Genomic DNA, 25,151 nt, shown 5'->3' with positions numbered 1-25,151 from the left:
GCTGTGACCATCCCCAAATAAGGCCTCATTTAGTGAGGAAAACATTTAATCAGAGACCTCGACAATGCAGAAGAGTTGGACCCCCACAATTCAAGTGAGTGGGTGTAGACAAAAGTGGGGCAACCCCTTTTTGAGTTTGTGATCGCAAGAAGAATTGTACTTGGAGTGCATTATTTTACACCTGTGATGCACAGCAGTGCAGATCTACCACTGTGGGAAGGGGCTGCTGATGCCTGCTTTTCTTTTTTATTATTATTTGAAGCTGTGCATGGGGAATGTTTCACTACAAGAGTAAATGCAATGTATGTCTCTCCATAAAGCAACATTGACTTTTACTGAGTACAGAGGGGAGAGGTGTATTTTGAGGTACTCTGGGCACAACCAAAGTTTGTAGTAGCGTGCATAGTGTGTACTTCATATAACATATCATTTAGTATAGTTTAAGTGCTGACAAGATCCTGAAAGATACATACTGTATATGCTGGCATAATCCAATCACATGTTTAATGAAGTCACAGGTATTTTGAATTCGATAAGACTTAATGGAAAAATTGTTGGCAATCAATTATGTATGTCACTGGGCAACCGACGATACTCTACCAGCATCCTGATCTTAATTATGCCGTGGCAGGTTAGGTTCAGACTATGGGGGGGTTTGTGTGGGGAAGGTTAGGTTTAGGCTGCGGGGGGGGGAGGGTTCGGCTTAAGTTGTGGAGGGGGGGGGGGATGTTTAGGGTGGTAGGAGGTTAGGGTTACAGTACTTACCTAACAGGTGTCACGATCCTGTGCGTCGAGGTGCCGTTGTCTGTATTCTGACCACCAGCATCTGAAGCGCCGGGATCCCGATACCATGCCCCCTACCATAACAGCAGCCTAACCCTGTAATGTCGACATTGTGACTTTGTGAATGCTGACATGCTCACTGTTGACATAATGACTACATACTATATAAAACTACAGGCAGCAAGTAGAGTGTTGCCTTAATTAAACTGCAAGGTGATTGCTAATACCGTTTACATATCCATAATTGCTGTCAGAACTAAAGATGACCATCACTGCATGCACAGCGAGTGAAGCCAGCAACACTCAGGGCTATATTTCCTCTGATATTGCATGGCCTCTGGTCCCTAGAAAAGACACGAGAAAAGTTAGCAAAGTCTGTGTGTCGGCATAGGCATGCGCAGCACATATTATTATGGGGTGCACCATCGGAGGGGTGTGTCTAGCACCGCCTTTTGGGCGTGTCTAGCACCATCTATTGACGGTCAACGCAAAATAAAATATCCATACTTGTACCAATCCTAATAAAGCAGATACATTGTCAGATGTTGTGGTGTGCACCAAACAAACACCCCTGATGGCACTCACTGCAATTACACTGCTCCTCCTCAGCCTGGTCTGGCTCCCCCTCTCTTTTCCCTTGCAAGCTGCAGCAGCTTACTTACAAGTCAGTCACAGCAGACTAGTACAGCTGCTGCTGGATAAACGAGTGACGTGTCATTGTTGCTGCCGACCGCCTGCCAGTATTGAATTTGTTTTCCTAAGAGGAACGCTGGCTGCATGCTGATCCTCATCAGTGGCTGGCGTTGGCATAGCATAGAAGGAGAGAGGTGGGCATGTGGCAGGTGGGCGTGCGAGCAGCATGACATAATCACATCACATCACGCTGTTTTTGTACATGGAGGTGGAGACGGGAATTTGAAAGCCGGTGGCAGTGGCACCCTTGATTAACCCAGGCATCCGGTCAGTAATGCAGTCCTGACAGGATGCAGCGCAGAGGGGACAGTAATCAGCCTGCTCGGCGATCGCTGCATCAGGCATGTGAGATTGGGGTGCCAGACATTAGGGGGTGCCTGTGCGCACCAGGCACCCCCCCTGCGCACACCTATGTGTGTCGGTCATTTTCCAACCTCAATAACAGATTACTGGACCATGACTGAGCTGGTCGCAGTATACGCGCGTCCAGACTGGACAGTAATTATGTTGCTTCTGGTCAAGAAACAGGATTGGCATCTGTGACTGTTTTTAGCCAGGGTGGTGAATTTCCCATTATGGGCGGCACTTGGATGCTTTTGTTGGTACTATCAGCCCAAAAAGAACTAGTAACTGCAAAATATTTCCATTGTACTGTATCATATTCCATCTTGAATGGAGTGTAAATGGGTAGGACATGCACATACTGCGCCTGTAGCTGTCCTACTTAGTAAATAATAAGAATTTACTCACCGGTAATTCTATTTCTCGTAGTCCGTAGTGGATGCTGGGACTCCGTAAGGACCATGGGGAATAGCGGCTCCGCAGGAGACTGGGCACAACTATAAAGAAAGCTTTAGACTACTGGTGTGCACTGGCTCCTCCCACTATGACCCTCCTCCAGACTTCAGTTAGGATACTGTGCCCGGAAGAGCTGACACAATAAGGAAGGATTTTGAATCCCGGGTAAGACTCATACCAGCCACACCAATCACACCGTATAACTCGTGATACAATACCCAGTTAACAGTATGATAACAACTGAGCCTCTCAACAGATGGCTCAACAATAACCCTTTAGTTAAACAATAACTATATACAAGTATTGCAGACAATCCGCACTTGGAATGGGCGCCCAGCATCCACTACGGACTACGAGAAATAGAATTACCGGTGAGTAAATTCTTATTTTCTCTGACGTCCTAAGTGGATGCTGGGACTCCGTAAGGACCATGGGGATTATACCAAAGCTCCCAAACGGGCGGGAGAGTGCGGATGACTCTGCAGCACCGAATGGGCAAACTCTAGGTCCTCCTCAGCCAGGGTGTCAAACTTGTAGAATTTAGCAAACGTGTTTGACCCCGACCAAGTAGCTGCTCGGCAAAGTTGTAGAGACGAGACCCCTCGGGCAGCCGCCCAAGAAGAGCCCACCTTCCTCGTGGAATGGGCTTTCACTGATTTAGGATGCGGCAGTCCAGCCGCAGAATGTGCAAGCTGAATCGTACTACAGATCCAGCGAGCAATAGTCTGCTTAGAAGCAGGTGCACCCAACTTGTTGGGCGCGTACAGGATAAATAGCGAGTCAGTCTTCCTGACTCCAGCTATCCTGGAAACATAAATTTTCAGGGCCCTGACTACGTCCAATAACTTGGAAGCCTCCAAGTCTTTAGTAGCCGCAGGCACCACGATAGGTTGGTTCAGATGAAAAGCTGAAACCACCTTAGGGAGAAATTGGGGACGAGTCCTCAATTCTGCCCTATCCATATGGAAAATCAGATAAGGGCTTTTACACGACAAAGCCGCCAATTCTGATACAAGCCTGGCCGAAGCCAAGGCCAACAACATGACCACTTTCCACGTGAGATATTTAAATTCCACGGTCTTAAGTGGCTCAAACCAATGTGACTTTAGGAAATCCAACACCACGTTGAGATCCCAAGGTGCCACTGGAGGCACAAAAGGGGGCTGAATATGCAGCACTCCCTTAACAAAAGTTTGAACTTCAGGTAGTGAAGCCAGTTCTCTCTGGAAGAAAATCGATAGAGCCGAAATCTGGACCTTAATGGAACCCAATTTTAGGCCCATAGTCACCCCTGACTGCTGAAAGTGCAGGAAACGGCCCAGCTGAAATTCTTCCGTTGGAGCCTTCCTGGCCTCGCACCACGCAACATATTTACGCCATATGCGGTGATAATGGTTTGCGGTTACTTCTTTCCTAGCTTTAATCAGCGTAGGAATGACTTCCTCCGGAATGCCCTTTTCCTTCAGGATCCGGTGTTCAACCGCCATGCCGTCAAACGCAGCCGCGGTAAGTCTTGGAACAGACAGGGCCCCTGCTGCAGCAGGTCCTGTCTGAGCGGCAGAGGCCATGGGTCCTCTGAGATCATTTCTTGAAGTTCCGGGTACCAAGCTCTTCTTGGCCAATCCGGAACAATGAGTATAGTTCTTACTCCTCTTCTCCTTATTATCCTCAGTACCTTTGGTATGAGGGGAAGAGGAGGGAACACATAAACCGACCGGTGCACCCACGGTGTCACTAGAGCGTCCACAGCTATCGCCTGCGGGTCTCTTGACCTGGCGCAATACTTTTCTAGCTTTTTGTTGAGGCGGGACGCCATCATGTCCACCTGTGGCCTTTCCCAACGGTTTACAATAATTTGGAAGACTTCTGGATGAAGTCCCCACTCTCCCGGGTGGAGGTCGTGCCTGCTGAGGAAGTCTGCTTCCCAGTTGTCCACTCCCAGGATGAACACTGCTGACAGTGCTAACACGTGATTTTCCGCCCATCGGAGAATCCTTGTGGCTTCTGCCATCGCCGTCCTGCTTCTCGTGCCGCCCTGTCGGTTTACATGGGCGACCGCCGTGATGTTGTCTGACTGGATCAGTACCGGCTGGTTTTGAAGCAGGGGTTTTGCCTGACTTAGGGCATTGTAAATGGCCCTTAGTTCCAGAATATTTATGTGCAGGGAAGTCTCCTGACTTGACCATAGTCCTTGGAAGTTTCTTCCCTGTGTGACTGCCCCCCAGCCTCGAAGGCTGGCATCCGTGGTCACCAGGACCCAGTCCTGTATGCCGAATCTGCGGCCCTCTTGAAGATGAGCACTCTGCAGCCACCACAGCAGAGACACCCTTGTCCTTGGAGACAGGGTTATCAGCCGATGCATCTGAAGATGCGATCCGGACCACTTGTCCAACAGGTCCCACTGAAAGGTTCTTGCATGGAACCTGCCGAATGGAATTGCTTCGTTGGAAGCTACCATCTTTCCCAGGATCCCCGTGCAGTGATGCACCGACACCTGTTTTGGTTTTAGGAGGCCTCTGACTAGAGATGACAGTTCCTTGGCCTTCTCCTCCGGGAGAAACACTTTTTTCTGTTCTGTGTCCAGAACCATCCCCAGGAACAGTAGACGTGTCGTAGGGACCAGCTGTGACTTCGGAATATTTAGAATCCAGCCGTGCTGTTGTAGCACCTCCCGAGATAGTGCTACCCCGACCAACAACTGCTCCCTGGACCTCGCCTTTATCAGGAGATCGTCCAAGTACGGGATAATTAAAACTCCCTTCTTTCGAAGGAGTATCATCATTTCTGCCATTACCTTGGTAAAGACCCTCGGAGCCGTGGATAGACCGAACGGCAACGTCTGGAATTGGTAATGATAATCCCGTACCACAAATCTGAGGTACTCCTGGTGAGGATGGTAAATGGGGACATGCAGGTAAGCATCCTTGATGTCCAGTGATACCATGTAATCCCCCTCGTCCAGGCTTGCAATAACCGTCCTGAGCGATTCCATCTTGAACTTGAATTTTTTTATATATGTGTTCAAGGATTTCAAATTTAAAATGGGTCTCACCGAACCGTCCGGTTTCGGTACCACAAACATTGTGGAATAGTAACCCCGTCCTTGTTGAAGTAGGGGCACCTTTACGATCACCTGTTGTGAATACAGCTTGTGAATTGCCTGTAACACTGCCTCCCTGCCTGAGGGAGTGGTTGGTAAGGCAGATTTGAGGAAACGGCGGGGGGGAGACGTCTCGAATTCCAGCTTGTACCCCTGAGATACTACTTGAAAGATCCAGGGATCCACCCGTGAGCGAGCCCACTGATTGCTGAAATATTTGAGACGGGCCCCCACCGTACCTGGCTCCACCTGTGGAGCCCCAGCGTCATGCTGTGGACTTAGAGGAAGCGGGGGAGGACTTTTGCTCCTGGGAACTGGCTGTATGCTGCAGCTTTTTCCCCCTACCTCTGCCTCTGGGCAGAAAGGAAGCAACCTTAACCCGCTTGCCCCTATTGGGCCGAAAGGACTGTACCTGATAATACGGTGCTTTCTTTGGCTGTGAGGGAACATGGGGTAAAAATGTAGACTTCCCAGCTGTTGCTGTGGAAACGAGGTCCGAGAGACCATCCCCGAACAACTCCTCACCCTTATAAGGCAGAACTTCCATGTGCCTTTTGGAATCTGCATCTCCTGTCCACTGCCGAGTCCATAACCCTCTTCTGGCAGAAATGGACATTGCACTAATTTTAGATGCCAGCCGGCAAATATCCCTCTGTGCATCCCTCATGTATAAAAGTGCGTCTTTAATATGCTCTACGGTTAGCAATATAGTGTCCCTGTCTAGGGTATAAATATTTTCCGACAGGGAATCTGACCATGCAGCTGCAGCACTGCACATCCATGCTGAAGCAATAGCTGGTCTCAGTATAACACCTGTGTGTGTATATATAGACTTCAGGATAGCCTCCTGCTTTCTATCAGCAGATTCCTTCAGGGCGGCCGTATCCGGAGACGGTAGTGCCACCTTCTTTGACAAGCGTGTGAGCGCTTTATCCACCCTAGGGGATGTTTCCCAACGTGACCTATCCTCTGGCGGGAAAGGGTACGCCATTAGTAACCTCTTAGAAATTACCAGTTTCTTATCAGGGGAAGCCCACGCTTCTTCACACACTTCATTTAACTCCTCAGATGGAGGAAAAGCTACTGGTAGTTTTTTCTCTCCAAACATAATACCCTTTTTTGTGGTACCGGGGGTAACATCAGAAATGTGCAACACATTTTTCATTGCCTCAATCATGTAACTGGAAGTTACATTAGTCTCATCGTCGTCGACACTGGAGTCAGTATTCGTGTCGACATCTGTGTCTGCCATCTGAGGTAGCGGGCGTTTTAGAGCCCCTGATGGCTTTTGAGACGCCTGGGCAGGCACAGGCTGAGAAGCCGGCTGTCCCACATTTGGTATGTCGTCAAACCTTTTATGCAAGGAGTTGACACTGTCGCGTAATTCCTTCCACAGCACCATCCACTCAGGTGTCGACCCCGCAGGGGGTGACATCACATTTATAGGCATCTGCTCCGCCTCCACATAAGCCTCCTCATCAAACATGTCGACACAGCCGTACCGACACACCGCATACACACAGGGAATGCTCTGACAGAGGACAGGACCCCACAAAGCCCTTTGTGGGAGAGAGTATGCCAGCACACACCAGAGCGCTATATAACACAGGGATCCCACTATAAATGAGTGTTTTCCCTTATAGCTGCTTTTTATATATATATATACACTGCGCCTAAATTTAGTGCCCCCCCTCTCTTTTTTACCCTTCTGTAGCTTGTAGACTGCAGGGGAGAGCCAGGGAGCTTCCTTCCAGCGGAGCTGTGAGGGAAAAATGGCGCCAGTGTGCTGAGGGAGATGGGCCCGCCCCTTTTCCGGCTGACTTCTCCCGCTTTTTCTGGAATTCTGGCAGGGGTATTTTTACACCTATATAGCCTTCCTGACTATATATGGTGTAGATTTGCCAGCCAAGGTGTCTTATATTGCCCCCCAGAGCCCTGCACCCATCAGTGACCGGAGTGTGAGGTGTGCATGAGGAGGAATGGCGCACAGCTGCAGTGCTGTGCGCTATCTTGTTGAAGACTGAAGTCTTCTGCCGCCGATTTTCCGGAACACTTCTTGCTTCTGGCTCTGTAAGGGGGCCGGCGGCGCGGCTCCGGGAACGAACACCAAGGTCGGGTCCTGCGGTCGATCCCTCTGGAGCTAATGGTGTCCAGTAGCCTAAGAAGCCCAAACTACCACCAGTTAGGTAGGTTCGCTTCTTCTCCCCTTAGTCCCTCGCTGCAGTGAGTCTGTTACCAGCAGATCTCACTGTAAAATAAAAAACCTAAAATATACTTTCCAGGAGCTCAGGAGAGCCCCTAGTGTGCATCCAGCTCAGCCGGGCACAAGATTCTAACTGAAGTCTGGAGGAGGGTCATAGTGGGAGGAGCCAGTGCACACCAGTAGTCTAAAGCTTTCTTTATAGTTGTGCCCAGTCTCCTGCGGAGCCGCTATTCCCCATGGTCCTTACGGAGTCCCAGCATCCACTTAGGACGTCAGAGAAATGTATACATAAAAAACAAAAAAAATAAGAATTTACTTACCGATAATTCTATTTCTCGTAGTCCGTAGTGGATGCTGGGGACTCCGTCAGGACCAAGGGGAATAGCGGCTCCGCAGGAGACAGGGCACAAAAGCAAGCTTTTAGGATCACATGGTGTGCACTGGCTCCTCCCCCTATGACCCTCCTCCAAGCCTCAGTTAGGTACTGTGCCCGGACGAGCGTACACAATAAGGAAGGATCTTGAATCCCGGGTAAGACTCATACCAGCCACACCAATCACACCGTACAACTTGTGATCTGAACCCAGTTAACAGTATGATAACAAAGAAGTAGCCTCTTAAAAAAGATGGCTCACAACAATAATAACCCGATTTTTGTAACAATAACTATGTACAAGTAATGCAGACAATCCGCACTTGGGATGGGTGCCCAGCATCCACTACGGACTACGAGAAATAGAATTATCGGTAAGTAAATTCTTATTTTCTCTAACGTCCTAGTGGATGCTGGGGACTCCGTCAGGACCATGGGGATTATACCAAAGCTCCCAAACGGGCGGGAGAGTGCGGATGACTCTGCAGCACCGAATGAGAGAACTCCAAGTCCTCTTTAGCCAGAGTATCAAATTTGTAAAATTTTACAAACGTGTTCTCCCCTGACCACGTAGCTGCTCGGCAAAGTTGTAATGCCGAGACCCCTCGGGCAGCCGCCCAAGATGAGCCCACCTTCCTTGTGGAGTGGGCTTTTACAGTTTTAGGCTGTGGCAGGCCTGCCACAGAATGTGCAAGTTGAATTGTGCTACAGATCCAACGAGCAATCGTCTGCTTAGACGCAGGAGCACCCATCTTGTTGGGTGCATACAAGATAAACAACGAGTCAGATTTTCTGACTCCAGCTGTCCTTGAAATATATATTTTCAATGCTCTGACAACGTCCAGTAACTTGGAGTCCTCCAAGTCGCTAGTAGCCGCAGGCACCACAATAGGCTGGTTCAAGTGAAAAGCCGAAACCACCTTAGGGAGAAAATGAGGACGTGTCCGCAGTTCTGCCCTGTCCGAATGGAAAATCAGATATGGGCTTTTGTACGATAAAGCCGCCAACTCTGAAACTCTCCTGGCTGAAGCCAGGGCCAATAGCATGGTTACTTTCCATGTAAGATACTTCAAATCTACCGATTTGAGAGGCTCAAACCAATGAGATTTGAGAAATTCCAAAACTACGTTTAGATCCCACGGTGCCACTGGAGGCACAATTGGGGGTTGTATATGTAGTACACCCTTGACAAAAGTTTGTACTTCAGGCACTGAAGCCAATTCTTTCTGGAAGAAGATTGATAAGGCCGAAATTTGAACTTTAATAGACCCCAATTTGAGGCCCATAGACAATCCTGCCTGCAGGAAATGTAGGAATCGACCCAATTGAAATTCTTCCGTTGGGGCCTTCTTGGCCTCACACCACGCAACATATTTTCTCCAAATGCGGTGATAATGTTGTGCGGTCACTTCCTTCCTAGCTTTAATCAAGGTAGGAATAACTTCCTCTGGAATGCCCTTTTCTTTTAGAATCCGGCGTTCAACCGCCATGCCGTCAAACGCAGTCGCGGTAAGTCTTGGAACATACAAGGTCCCTGCTGAAGCAGATCCCTTCTTAGAGGTAGAGGCCACGGATCTTCCGTGAGCATCTCTTGAAGTTCCGGATACCAAGTTCTTCTTGGCCAATCCGGAGCCACTAGTATTGTTCTTACTCCCCTTTTCCGTATAATTCTCAGTACCTTTGGTATGAGAGGCAGAGGAGGAAACACATACACTGACTGGTACACCCACGGTGTTACCAGAGCGTCCACAGCTATTGCCTGAGGGTCTCTTGACCTGGCGCAATATCTGTCCAGTTTTTTGTTGAGGCGAGACGCCATCATGTCCACCTTTGGTTTTTCCCAATGGTTCACAATCATGTGGAAAACTTCCGGATGAAGTCCCCACTCTCCCGGGTGAAGGTCGTGTCTGCTGAGGAAGTCTGCTTCCCAGTTGTCCACTCCCGGGATGAACACTGCTGACAGTGCTATGACATGATTTTCCGCCCAGCGAAGAATCCTTGCAGCTTCTGTCATTGCTCTTCTGCTTCTCGTGCCGCCTTGTCTGTTTACGTGGGCGACTGCCGTGATGTTGTCCGACTGGATCAACACCGGCTGACCCTGAAGCAGCGGTTTCGCCAAGCTTAGAGCATTGTAGATCGCTCTTAGCTCTAGTATATTTATGTGAAGAGACGTCTCCAGGTTTGACCATACACCCTGGAAGTTTCTTCCCTGTGTGACTGCTCCCCAGCCCCGTAGGCTGGCATCCGTAGTCACCAGGACCCAGTCCTGTATGCCGAACCTGCGGCCCTCTAACAGATGGGCACTCTGCAACCACCACAGGAGAGACAACCTTGTCCTTGGTGACAGTGTTATCCGCTGATGCATGTGCAGATGCGATCCGGACCATTTGTCCAGCAGATCCCACTGAAATATTCGTGCATGGAATCTGCCGAATGGAATTGCTTCGTAAGAAGCCACCATCTTTCCCAGGACTCTTGTGCATTGATGTACTGACACATTTCCTGGTTTTAGGAGGTTCCTGACAAGTTCGGATAACTCCCTTGCTTTCTCCTCCGGGAGAAACACCTTTTTCTGAACCGTGTCCAGAATCATTCCCAGGAACAGCAGACGTGTTGTCGGGGACAATTGAGATTTTGGAAGATTCAGAATCCACCCGTGTTGTTGAAGCACTACTTGGGTTAGTGCTACACCGACTTCCAGCTGTTCTCTGGACTTTGCCCTTATCAGGAGATCGTCCAAGTAAGGGATAATTAATACGCCTTTTCTTCGTAGAAGAACCATCATTTCGGTCATTACCTTGGTAAAGACCCGAGGTGCCGTGGACAAACCAAACGGCAGCGTTTGAAACTGATAATGACAGTCTTGTATCACGAACCTGAGATACCCTTGGTGTGAGGGGTAAATTGGGACATGCAGATAAGCATCTTTTATGTCCAGGGACACCATGAAGTCCCCTTCTTCCAGATTCGCTATCACTGCTCTTAGTGACTCCATCTTGAACTTGAATTTCTGTATGTACAGGTTCAAGGATTTCAGATTTAGAATAGGTCTTACCGAACCGTCCGGCTTCGGTACCACAAATAGTGTGGAATAATACCCCTTTCCCTGTTGTAGGAGGGGTACCTTGACTATCACCTGCTGAGAATACAGCTTGTGAATGGCTTCCAATACCGTCGCCCTTTCTGAGGGAGACGTTGGTAAAGCAGACTTTAGGAAACGGCGAGGGGGAGATCTTTCGAATTCCAACATGTAACCCTGAGATACTATCTGCAGGATCCACGGGTCCACCTGTGAGCGAGCCCACTGATTGCTGAAAATCTTTAGTCGACCCCCCACCGCTCCTGAGTCCGCTTGTAAAGCCCCAGCGTCATGCTGATGGCTTTGTAGAACCCGGGGCGGGCTTCTGGTCCTGGGCAGGGGCTGCTTGCTGCCCTCTCTTACCCTTTCCTCTGCCTCGTGGCAGATAAGACTGTCCTTTTGCCCGCTTGTTTTTATAGGAGCGAAAGGACTGCGGCTGAAAAGACGGTGTCTTTTTCTGTTGGGAGGGGGTCTGAGGTAAAAAAGTGGATTTGCCGGCAGTTGCCGTGGCCACCAGATCCGATAGACCAACCCCAAATAATTCCTCTCCTTTATATGGCAATACTTCCATATGCCTTTTGGAATCCGCATCACCTGACCACTGTCGCGTCCATAAACTTCTTCAGGCAGATATGGACATCGCACTTACTCTCGATGCCAGAGTGCAAACATCCCTCTGAGCATCTCGCATATAAAGAAACGCATCCTTTAATTGCTCTAGAGTCAATAAAATACTGTCCCTATCCAGGGTATCAATATTTTCAGTCAGGGAATCCAACCACACTACCCCAGCACTGCACATCCAGGCTGAGGCTATTGCTGGTCGGAGTATAACACCAGTATGCGTGTATATACTCTTCAGGGTAGTTTCCAGCCTCCTATCTGCTGGATCCTTGAGGGCGGCCGTATCTGGAGACGGCAACGCCACTTGTTTTGATAAACGTGTGAGCGCTTTATCCACCCTAGGGGGTGTTTCCCAGCGCGCCCTAACCTCTGGTGGGAAAGGGTATAATGCCAATAACTTCTTAGAAATTAGCAGTTTTCTATCTGGGTTAACCCACGCTTCATCACACACGTCATTCAATTCCTCTGATTCAGGAAAAGCTACAGGTAGTTTTTTCACCCCCCACATAATACCCCTTTTTGAGGTACCTGCAGTATCAGAGATCTGCAAAGCCTCCTTCATTGCCGTGATCATATAACGTGTGGCCCTATTGGAAAATACGTTTGTTTCTTCACCGTCAACACTAGATTCATCTGTGTCGGTACCTGTGTCGACTGACTGAGGTAAGGGACGTTTTACAGCCCCTGACTGTGTCTGAGACGCCTGAGCAGGTACTAACTGGTTTTCCGGCCGTCTCATTTCGTCAACTGACTTTTGTAATGTACTAACATTATCACGTAATTCCATAATTAAAGCCATCCATTCCGGTGTCGACTCCCTAGGGGGTGACATCACCATTACCGGCAATTGCTCCGCCTCCACACCAACATCGTCCTCATACATGTCAACACACACGTACCGACACACAGCAGACACACAGGGAATGCTCTTATCGAAGACAGGACCCCACTAGCCCTTTGGGGAGACAGAGGGAGAGTTTGCCAGCACACACCAAAAACGCTATAAAATGTATATAAACAACCCTAAAAGGTGTTGTTTTTGTTATATGCGCTTTAAATATATAAATATCGCCAAAATATGCCCCCCTTCTCTTTGTTACCCTGTTTCTGTAGTGCAGTGCAGGGGAGAGTCCTGGGAGCCTTCCTCACAGCGGAGCTGAGCAGGAAAATGGCGCTGTGTGCTGAGGAGAATAAGCCCCGCCCCCTATCCGGCGGGCTTTTCTCCCGGGTTTTGAGATATCTGGCCTGGGTTAAATACATACATATAGCCTCAATGGCTATATGTGATGTATTCTTTGCCATCAAAGGTATTAAATATTGCTGCCCAGGGCGCCCCCAGCAGCGCCCTGCACCCTCCGTGACCGTTCAGTGTGAAGTGTGTAGCAACAATGGCGCACAGCTGCAGTGCTGTGCGCTACCTTCATGAAGGCTGAAGAGCCTTCTGCCGCCTGTTTCCGGACCCTCGATCTTCAGCATCTGTAAGGGGGATCGGCGGCGCGGCTCCGGGACGAACCCCAGGGTGACCTGTGTTCCGACTCCCTCTGAAGCTATGTCCAGTAGCCTAAGACTCCAATCCATCCTGCACGCAGGTGAGTTGAAAATCTCTCCCCTAAGTCCCTCGATGCAGTGAGCCTGTTGCCAGCAGGACTCACTGAAAATAATAAACCTAAAAACTTTTTCTAAGCAGCTCTTTAGGAGAGCCACCTAGATTGCACCCTGCTCGGACGGGCACAAAAACCTAACTGAGGCTTGGAGGAGGGTCATAGGGGGAGGAGCCAGTACACACCATGTGATCCTAAAAGCTTGCTTTTGTGCCCTGTCTCCTGCGGAGCCGTTATTCCCCTTGGTCCTGACGGAGTCCCCAGCATCCACTAGGACGTTAGAGAAACAGTGGTTTTTTTTATTATTCTATTAAATTGGCTATCATCAAATGAGGGCTTATAACCAATCAATAAAAATAATTCAAGTAGGGGGGCAGCTGTTACTGTTGTGCATAAGGGCGTTCCCACCCCTACATTCGCCCCTTATTTGTTAACAGACAAGGGTAGGAAGTCTGCAGTACAGAGGAAAAATCATAGCCGACATATTTCTGATTCAAATATATTCCTAACATGTTTACAAATATGTTTGTGAATGTCTTTAGAGAATTAGCATGTAAATAGCAATAGTTATTTAAAAAGTGGATAAATTATTTGTTGATTACTGTGTTTAGGGAGTACCATATAAGCTATAGTCTAAGTGTAGTAGTGGTGGACACATGGTATGTAGGTGTGTAAGAGAAATGGTGCTAAAGCTTGTGCAAGACTGGTGGACATACAACGTAATAGAGTTGCAGTGGGTATGTAGAGTGGTGGACATAGGGTGTGTGGATGTGCGTGTGTAAGAGTGGTGGCTATATATGGGTAGTGTGAGTGAGTGTGTAAGAGTGGTGTATATTTATTTATTGAAAGTTGCTTGCATAGCGCATCAAATACCGTTGCACTTTACAACTGGAAACAACAACAATGATAAAACAAAACTAGGTAATAACAGACATAGAGATAGGAAAGCCATGCTCGCAAGCTTACACTCTATAGGGCAGGCATGTCCAAACTGCGGCCCTCCAGCTGTTGTGAAACTACATATCCCAGCATGCCCTGACACAGTTTTGCTGTCAGAGAATGCTAAAGCTGTGTCAGGGCATGCTGGGATGTGTAGTTTCTCAACAGCTGGAGGGCCGCAGTTTGGACATGCCTGCTATAGGGGAATAGGCATTGATAGACAAGGATAGGTGCTATCTATTGCAGAGTTGTCCACCAGATTGCAAAGGTTCTGGGTGGGCTGCATGATATGGCCATACAGCAATGATGAACCAGGGTAGGTCGGAAGGGAAAGTGAAGGAAGAGAAAATATGTGAGGATATGTTTGGACTGTACAGTGGGGATATAATTGGATAGGAACATTTATGAAGGTTATGTGGGCAGATCCAGAATTTGACAAGCTTGCCTGAAGAGGTAAATTTTCAGGGAACGCTGCAAGGTTTGGAGACTAGAGGAGAGTCTTATTGTGCATGGTAGGGCATTCCACTGAGTGGGTGCAGCCCGAAGAAAGACCTGCAATCGTAAACAGGAGCGAATAACGAGTGTGGATGAGAGATGTAGATCTTGTGAAGAGCGGAGAGGTCGGTTGGGAGATATTTTAAGATAAGTATATATATATATATATATATATATATATATATATATAATGTGAGTGAGTGTGAAAGAGTGGTGTATATATGGACCAAAACGTAACAGATTAAATTTGCTGGTCCCAGCATCAGTGCCGAAACTAGGATTTTCGTCTCCAGGGGCAAGGCAGTAATTTGGCGCCCCCACCACCAAAAAACAAACCCTATCAGACTAAAATAAGCAGATTATCAAAAATTTTGAAAAAAGGGGATACTACTGGACAATATTCCCCTATGTGCCTCAAATGACCTATGCGTCAAATGCCCCGCCAGCAGCGTGTTCAACTACATGCTTCTCTGTGTGTCCCCATACATTGCACTATATCATAACACTTCATCACTGCACTACATTCCCCTATCCACTACACTACATCACAATACTACATTACCTACACGCTGAACTACATCACTACACTACATGCCCCTATGCACTGCAATACATACCCTATATGCTACACTACATCACTACACTACATCCCCTTACATGCTACACCATATCAGTGTACTACATGCCCATATATACTGCTATACATTACTACACTACATACCCTATATAGGGGGTCATTCCGAGTTGATCGCTCATTGACGATTTTCGCAACGGAGCGATTAAGGCTAAAATGCGCATGCGCATGGTACGCAGTGCGCATGCGCTAAGTATTTTAACACAAAACTTAGTAGATTTACTCACGTCCGAACGAAGAATTTTCATCGTTGAAGTGATCGGAGTGTGATTGACAGGAAGTGGGTGTTTCTGGGCGGAAACTTGCCGTTTTCTGGGAGTGTGCGGAAAAACGCAGGCGTGCCAGGATAAAACGCGGGAGTGTCTGGAGAAACGGGGGAGTGTCTGGCCGAACGCAGGGCATGTTTGTGACGTCAAACCAGGAACGAAACGGGCTGAGCTGATCGCAGTGTAGGAGTAGGTCTGGAGCTACTCAGAAACTGCTAAGAATTTTCTATTCGCAATTCTGCTAATCTTTAGTTCGCTATTCTGCTAAGCTAAGATACACTCCCAGAGGGCGGCCGCCTAGCGTGTGCAATGCTGCTAAAATCTGCTAGCGAGCGAACAACTCGGAATTACCCCCATAGTACACTACATCACTGCACTACACCCTCCTATAAGCTACACCAAATCCCCCCATGTGAAAGGCAAAGCAGAGGTTGATACTGCTAACTGGGAGCACAGTGCGCTTCTATAGCTTGTACGGTGCACTGCATGCTAGTCGCAGCATTGCATGGCAAAGGAGAGTTTAAGATAGTAGCCGACATAAGAGAGATCCCAGGTACTGGAGCTCACCCGCAGAGCGTCGGCGCCAGCTGCAGGTAGACAGGTGGGTCAGATACATTGCCCTGGGAGCTGTCTGCTGTCTCACTGGAGCAGCACATCACTGCTGGTTTAAAATAACAAAAACCTGCTCCTCTGTAACTCCTTGGTGCTCCCTCAAATCCTGCACCCGGGGGACATGCCCCCTTAGCCCCTTCCTAGTTACGGCCCTGCAGATAGAGCCTTGCTTCTAAAGAGAGAAATAGCTCATGGCATGCGTGGAGCAATCTTCCCTTTGATGTCACTGGAGCTCAGTGACTACTCTCACCATCTGCCCGGATCTTGCACTCAGCTTGTGCAGAGGATTGCTGGGCAGAGTTGGCACCCCCCTGAAATCTGGTGCCCGGGGCACATGACCCCTTAGCCCCCCACTAGTTGCGGCCATGCCAGCATGAATCCAGTGATATAACCACTAGATTTACAGTAGCAATTACTTTGGGTTTACATTAACTTAAAAGTAATTGCTGCTTTAAATATAGTGGCTATAGCTTCGGAATCGTGCTGGGGGCTATTACATTTGAAGAAAAAAGAAAGATTATGAGTGCGCGGTCAGCGGCAGCCAGTAAGGGGGGGTCAGCCCCTAAAGGAGTATGCAACAAAGAAATATATATACTGGCGCCGGCTGTAATACCAATAAGGGACGATAGTTTTTTATAAAAAAAATCACAAGATTTTAATAAACATGCAAAATTAATTAAAAGGATAGATCAGGTGTAATCACACTATCTGTTCTTAAATAACAAACAGATGGTTTAAAAAGATGTCAGTAAGGATCAATTGGATCCCACTCCTGGTAAATAGTGAAACTACACAGTCTCCGGTTAGGACTCCCTCCTCATAATTTCTTGGTACTGTCTGACATATGCTCCTGAGGAAGCTGGCAGCCATTAGACCAGCGAAACGCGTTGAGCTAAGGACACGGACCATCAGCATTGAATCCACCTGGCATCTCCGGTAACAATTGGACTCTAGCCCTCTTTGGACACCATTTGCCCGCTGCAACCTGGAAATACTCCCCTGCTGCCAACTGGATTCTCACCTGCTAAACTGAGATCCTGGGGACAACATCCATAAGGACTGGGTAACTACTAATATCTCAAGTGAACCAAGAAATTATGAGGAGGGAGTCCTAACCGGAGACTGTGTAGTTTCGCTATTACATTTGGCCCATGGTTGTATGTATAAGAGTGGTGGACATATTCTGTGTGTGATTAAGAGTAGTAGAGTTATACAGTGGTGGCCAAAATTGAGGACACTTTTTGAAATTTGAATGTTTTTCAATTTCGAATGCTTATAAAAATTGTTACACTTCATGCAGTGCAATGATTCATATATCAAATGAAAGGAAATTTAATGCTGAATTCAACACAATAAACAGAGGTCAAATATTTTATAAGCATTCAAAGTTGAAAAACATTAAAATTTCAAAAAGTGACCGCAATTTTGGCCACCACTGTATATGTGTGTCTCGAAGAGCGGTGGTCATATGCTGTGTGTGGATGTAGTAGAGTCATGGGGTTCGATCCCATAAGCCGCAATGATTTTGCGGGTGCAAATCATCATGGTAGCGGCCGCTCTTTACAGCTTTACTCGGCTCCATAGGGCTCCGAGCACTTTGGTGCAAATCCAGACCAAAATCAGCCTGCGAGGGGTGCGAGATCAGATGCCATTGCCGGCATTTAAACGCCGTGGCAACAGCACATCGCAGCCTGTGCAGGTAATTATTACCAGTTCTTTATATCCCGCACACATATTCCGCATCGCTTTACAGAGAATTTTTGGCCATTTACATCAGTCCCTACCCCAGTGGAGCTTACAATCTATATTCCCTACCACATGTACACACACACACACACAGTCACGCTAGGGTTAATTTTTTTTTTGTTCGTAGCCAATTAACCTATCAGTATATTTTTGGATTGTGGGAGGAAACCAGAGCACCCGGAGGAAACCCACGCAAGTACTTGGAGAACCTACAAACCCCACACAGTTAGGGCCATGGTGGGAATGGAACCCATGACATCAGTGCTGTGAGGCAGTAATGCTAACCATTATACCATCCGTACTGCCCAAATAATAGGATCGACCCCTAGGTGAGGATGTCTGTACGACAAGTGGAGTTCAGTGGTGTACATATGTTATGTGGAACTGAAGAAGAGTAGTGAAGCTGCAGTGTATGTGTGTGTAATAGTAGTGGATAAACACTGTGCAAGAGTATTGTGCACAAGACATACATTTTGGGGGGCTTTTTGAGGCAAAGAACATTTTCTCCACTGGACACTACTTTCCAGCAGGTGCACTTAATACAGCAATACACATAGCTGTGTGTAGGTGTATCAGGCCATTTTCATATTCAGATCAAGCACCTGTGAAAGCAATCCGTAGAGTGGTTAATAAAGCTGCCTGCAGGTGACCACACAATGAGAGGCCAGTTCTGGCTTCATAGAGAGGTTAATATGGCTCCATCTGGCTGCTGACTGATAAGAGCTGTGGAGAACACACTTTATGACTCTTTTATATGGAAATCTGATTTGAGGAAGTAATAAACTGGGGAACTGCTACAAAATGCCCTGAATGCTGGACTACGAAATCCGTGGAACGGACCAACAATATTAGGAAGAAATGGATGATATTTAAACTCTGCTAATGTCAGTCACTTTCTTTGGCAAGAGAATAGAGTTGCATTTACATTCTAATTGAGTCCACTCGCCATAGTAAAACAAAATGTGAAAAAAACTTATTTCGGTCACCACAGCATTAAGTGAATAATCATTCTGCACACTGTAAATCACCCACCACCATCAGCATATGTATGACAATCCAGCTACGACTGTTTTTAGTATCATGTTTTTAGTATTTAGACATATGTTGTTAAACATTTAGGAGGTTCTATAGCCACATTGTTGACATTATAACAGAACCCTCCCCAATAACAATCGCTATTGTTCTTTACATGAATACCGTGTCTCTAAATCTTTCCAAGCGCATTAATCATATTTGGTACCAGCTAGGCATGTCAGCACAATACGGGTTGAGTCTTTCACATCCGAAAATCCATATCCAAAATATTCTGAAATCCAAAATTTTTGGAGCGCGACTGAGATCGTGACAATGTACACAAACTTGTTTCATGTACAAAATTTCTTAAAACTGTTGTATATGGGTGAAAAAGGAAGGTAGCCCTGCACTTTAACGCCTTTGGTTACTCAATAGCGTTCCCTTTTTCACCCGCCTCGCTAAACGCCCGTTATAGTAGCATGTTAACAGGAGTTAACACACAGAAGCCGCTGAGGCACGTAAAATAAATCCTTGATAACTGCTGGCTTGGGTGCGAATTTGATAGCCCCAGGGGATTAACTAGCCCGTGGTAATTTAACGCAGCTGACTGAATTCCGCCCTAGGTATGTATGAAATATAAATACATTTTGTGTTTAGACTTGGGTCCCATCCTAAGATATCTCATTATGGTATGCAAATACTCCAAAATACAGAAAAATCCAAAATACTTCTGGTCCCAAGCATTTTGGATATGGGAGACCAATCTGTACCAGTGTACCAGTCTTTGTGGGTCAAAGCTTCATTCAAAATTACAGCTGCCAGGAAGCCTGGTGATGTCACAGACTAATACCAGCACTTATGCATTTTGAAAATACATATTTCACCAGCACTGACTGCCCTAAATAATGGTGAATGAGGATGAGAGCTGTTGGCGAGGCAAGCCATATACACAGCTGAATATGTGGTCTCCAATGGATGGGTGCACTGTTCCATATACAAGGAAATTGTGTGATGATGTCTTACCTTCTCTAGAGCTTGCTGGGTTTCAGCAGCATGTGTCCTTTGCAGCTCTAATCGCATAGCTTCTGCCTCTGCTCTTAGTTTGCTCATTGCCATGTGATGTTCTTGGGCAGTTTTCTGTTTCTCCTCATCCCTCAGATGTCCCAGCTCCACCAACTGCTGCTTGCGCTGAGAGTTGACTTGAATCAGCTCTTCTTTCAAACTATATACCTGGGTCTGCAGTTCAGAGATGGTCTGTATGAAGAAAACGATTTCAAATCAGTATCAGCAATTTACCAGATGGACAGCAATGGAGACGTGTCTTACACTCTCTTGAAAGTCATCTTTCTATCCCTACCCAAATGTTAGTTTTTTTAAGGAATCAACTGACTGCAAAGCTCAGAAGATGAAATGACATTCAATTAGGACAATAAATTGGAAGTTTAAGATTTACAAACAATTTTTTTATTAGCAGTTTTTTATTAGCAGTTGGCCAGTACGGATGGTGTAATGGTTAGCATTACTGCCTCACAGCACTGAGGTCATGGGTTTGATTCCCACCAAGGCCCTAACTGTGTGGAGTTTGTATATTCTCCCCATACTTGTGTGGGTTTCTTCCGGATACTCCGGTTTCCTCCCACACTCCAAAAATATACTGGTAGGTTAATTGCCTCTTGACAAAGATTAAACCTAGTGTATAAGCCTGTACGCATACATGGACAGACTAGATGGGCAAAGTGGTTCTTATCTGCTGTCAAATTCTATGTTTCAATAATTATATAGCACCATTATGTGACACGGCAACTTACAGAAAACATTTTTTCATCATTTCCTGCCCCAAACTTAAATTCTCTTCCATAAAAACAGACACACTCGTGTTCATTTGTGATCAGAGATCAATTAATCCATGAGTACGTTTTCAGACTGTTAATAAATCCAAGCGAACATAGGGAGGACATACAAACAATAAATATAGAGCTCATGGTTGGAATAAAACCATGTCTTCAGTACTGCAAGGCAGCAATTCCAACCACTGGACCTGATTCTGAGGGTATGGATCATTGGGTCGACCCAACTTAGGTCGACATGCAGTAGGTCAACAGGGACACTAGGTCGACATGGTCATTAGGTCTACAGGACAAAAGGTCGACATGGGTTTTTGGACTTTTTTTCGGTGTCGTTTTCTTCGTAAAGTGACGGAGAACCCCAATTAGTGCACCATGTCCGCTCGCCATGCTTCGGGCAAGGTTACCATTCCCAATTGTAGTCCACGTGGATCGCAAAGTATGAAAAAGTTAAAAATTTTATATTTAAAACATGTCGACCTAATGACCATGTCGCCATAGTGTCCCTGCCAACCTAATGCATGGCGACCTTTAGTGGTCAAACTAATGACTGTTGACCTAAGTTGTGTCGCCCTAACGACCGCATCCCGATTCTGATGTGGACAGAGGTGCTATCGCTGCTATTTACATGGAAGCAGCAACAATAGAACTAATATGGTAAAGTAGAAGGAGGCCACACACCTCCTGCATGCATTACTGATCTGAACTGCGTTTTGGGATTAACTGCGACAACATCGGCCACCGGCAGTTCCAAGCAAGAGGCATGCAATCTCTGTTCTGATGGAGATCCTGACCTCGACCCTCCCCCGCAACGGCACCCCTTTCTGCCCCCACACAACATCAGACAATCACTGACAGTCTGATGCCGTCCTGTGTCCGCCATTGCAGACCCGTACTGCACATGTGCAGTACAGGTCCAGCGCGTGCGCAAAGTACCGGACATCGGGATCTGAATCAGGCCCAATGTATCACTGTGCTATGTTATGTTCAGTATAATGGATTGGTACAAGTTATCCTTCACAGAAACCCTTCTGTGCATATTTCCATATATTAATTAGGACCAACTGATATGGTTAAAAAACAAGTAATGTTTTGTTGCCTTGGAAGAATGAAATCAGTTTGATGGATACAGTTGTGAGTGAATATACACATACAGACAAGTGGACACTGTAATAGGGGCATCATTCAGTAGATTCCTATATGTAAAAGTAAGCAATGGTATACCGTTAATATCTGAAATAGGCCTACTCTACTTACAAATGACAGAGAGAGGCAACTAACTTATTAGTGCACGTCCCTTCAGACCCCACCACAATGACAATTCAGTCTAACTTTAAAATATATAAAAACAAAAGTTTGGGATAAGGCAGTACAGTCTAAGTCTTTAGTAAATGAAGCAGTTCAAAAGCATGATTTAACAAAAATAAGAATTTACTTACCGATAATTCTATTTCTCGGAGTCCGTAGTGGATGCTGGGGTTCCTGAAAGGACCATGCTGGGGTTCCTGAAAGGACCATGGGGAATAGCGGCTCCGCAGGAGACAGGGCACAAAAAGTAAAGCTTTAGGATCAGGTGGTGTGCACTGGCTCCTCCCCCTATGACCCTCCTCCAAGCCTCAGTTAGGTACTGTGCCCGGACGAGCGTACACAATAAGGAAGGATTTATGAATCCCGGGTAAGACTCATACCAGCCACACCAATCACACTGTACAACCTGTGATCTGAACCCAGTTAACAGTATGATAACAGCGGAGCCTCTGAAAAGATGGCTCACAACAATAATAACCCGATTTTTGTAACTATGTACAAGTAATGCAGATAATCCGCACTTGGGATGGGCGCCCAGCATCCACTACGGACTCCGAGAAATAGAATTATCGGTAAGTAAATTCTTATTTTCTCTATCGTCCTAGTGGATGCTGGGGTTCCTGAAAGGACCATGGGGATAATACCAAAGCTCCCAAACGGGCGGGAGAGTGCGGATGACTCTGCAGCACCGAATGAGAGAACTCCAGGTCCTCCTTAGCCAGGGTATCAAATTTGTAGGATTTTACAAACGTGTTTGCCCCTGACTAAATAGCCGCTCGGCAAAGTTGTAAAGCCGAGACCCCTCGGGCAGCCGCCCAAGATGAGCCCACCTTCCTTGTGGAATGGGCATTTACATATTTTGGCTGTGGCAGGCCTGCCACAGAATGTGCAAGCTGAATTGTATTACACATCCAACTAGCAAAAGTCTGCTTAAAAGCAAGAGCACCCAGTTTGTTGGGTGCATACAGGATAACAGCAAGTCAGTTTTCCTGACTCCAGCCGTCCTGGAACCTATATTTTCAGGGCCCTGACCACATCTAGCAACTTGGAGTCCTCCAAGTCCCTAGTAGGCGCAAGACACCACAATAAGCTGGTTCAGGTGAAACACTGACACCACCTTAGGGAGAGAACTGGGGACGAGTCCGCAGCTCTGCCCTGTCCGAATGGACAAACAGATATGGGCTTTTTTGAGAAAAAAAACACCAATTTGACACTCGCCTGGTCCAGGCCAGGTCCAAGAGCATGTTCACTTTTCATGTGAGATGCTTCAAATCCACAGATTTGACTGGTTTTAAACCAATGTGTTTTGAGGAATCCCAGAACTACGTTGAGATCCCACAGTGCCACTGGAGGCACAAAAGGGGGTTGTATATGCAATACTCCCTTGACAAACTTCTGGACTTCAGGAACTGAAGCCACTTCTTTCTGGAAGAAAAATCGACATGGCCGAAATTTGAACCTTAATGGACCCCAATTTGAGGTCCATAGACACTCCTGTTTGCAAGAAATGCAGGAATCGACCGAGTTGAAATTTCTTCGTGGGGCCTTCCTGGCCTCACACCACGCAACATATTTTCGCCACATGTGGTGATAATGTTGTGCGGTCACCTCCTTTCTGGCTTTGACCAGGGTAGGAATGACCTCTTCCTGAATGCCTTTTCCCTTAGGATCCGGCGTTCCACCGCCATGCCGTCAAAAGCAGCTGCGGTAAGTCTTGGAACAGACATGGTACTTGCTGAAACAAGTCCCTTCTTAGCGGCAGAGGCCATAAGTCCTCTGTGAGCATCTCTTGAAGTTCCGGGTACCAAGTCCTTCTTGGCCAATCCGGAGCCATGAGTATAGTTCTTACTCCTCTACGTCTTATAATTCTCAGTACCTTAGGTATGAAAAGCAGAGGATGGAACACATACACCGACTGGTACACCCACGGTGTTACCAGAACGTCCACAGCTATTGCCTGAGGGTCTCTTAACCTGGCGCAATACCTGTCCCGTTTTTTGTTCAGACGGGACGCCATCATGTCCACCTTTTGTAATTCCCAACGGTTTACAATTATGTGGAAAACTTCCCCATGAAGTTCCCACTCTGCCGGGTGGAGGTCGTGCCTACTGAGGAAGTCTGCTTCCCAGTTTCCATTCCCGGAATGAAACACTGCTGACAGTGCTATCACATGATTTTCCGCCCAGCGAAAAGTCCTTGCAGTTTTTGCCACTGCCCTCCTGCTTCTTGTGCCGCCCTGTCTATTTACGTGGGCGACTGCCGTGATGTTTTATCCCACTGGATCAATACCGGCTGACCTTGAAGCAGAGGTCTTGCTAAGCTTAGAGCATTATAAATTTACCCTTAGTTATATTTATGCGGAGAAAAATCTCCAGACTTGATCACACTCCCTGGAAATTTTTTCCTTGTGTGACTGCTCCCCAGCCTCTCGGGCTGGCCTCCGTGGTCACCAACATCCAAAACTGAATGCCGAATCTGCGGCCCTCTAGAAGATGAGCACTCTGTAACCACCACAGGAGAGACACCCTTGTCCTTGGATATAGGGTTATCCGCTGATGCATCTGAAGATGCGATCCGGACCATTTGTCCAGCAGATCCCACTGAAAAGTTCTTGCATGAAATCTGCCGACTGGAATTGCTTCGAAGGAAGTCACCATTTTTTTACCATGGCCCTTGTGCAATGATGCACTGATTTTAGGAGGTTCCTGACTAGCTCGGATAACTCCCTGGCTTTCTCTTCCGGGAGAAACACCTTTTTCTGGACTGTGTCCAGAATCATCCCTAAGCACAGGAGACTTGTTGTCGGGATCAGCTGCGATTTTGGAATCTTTAGAATCCACCCCTGCTGTTGTAACAGTATCCGAGATAGTGCTACTCCGACCTCCAACTGTTCCCTAGACTTTGCCCTTATCAGGAGATCGTCCAAGTAAGGGATAATTAAGACGCCTTTTCTTCGAAGAACCATCATTTCGGCCATTACCTTGGTAAAGACCCGGGGTGCCGTAGACAATCCAAACGGCAGCGTCTGAAACTGAAAGT

General features: G+C 47.0%; 1 protein-coding gene across 1 annotated transcript in view; it reads right to left on the bottom strand.

The window, feature by feature from the left end:
- CEP112 (centrosomal protein 112) overlaps positions 1-25,151 on the bottom strand; it is a 733,320-nt gene that overhangs the window by 188,313 nt on the left and 519,856 nt on the right. The window contains exon 22 of the mRNA XM_063960841.1: positions 19,984-20,214. Within this exon, the coding sequence (XP_063816911.1) occupies positions 19,984-20,214 (231 nt within the window). The remainder of the gene's footprint in view (positions 1-19,983; positions 20,215-25,151) is intronic.

This window comes from Pseudophryne corroboree, chromosome 3 (genome assembly GCF_028390025.1).
Source record: "Pseudophryne corroboree isolate aPseCor3 chromosome 3, aPseCor3.hap2, whole genome shotgun sequence".
NCBI lineage: Eukaryota > Metazoa > Chordata > Amphibia > Anura > Myobatrachidae > Pseudophryne > Pseudophryne corroboree.
The sequence above is the reverse complement of the archived record's forward strand: the minus strand, read 5'-3'. Positions and strand labels throughout refer to the sequence as shown.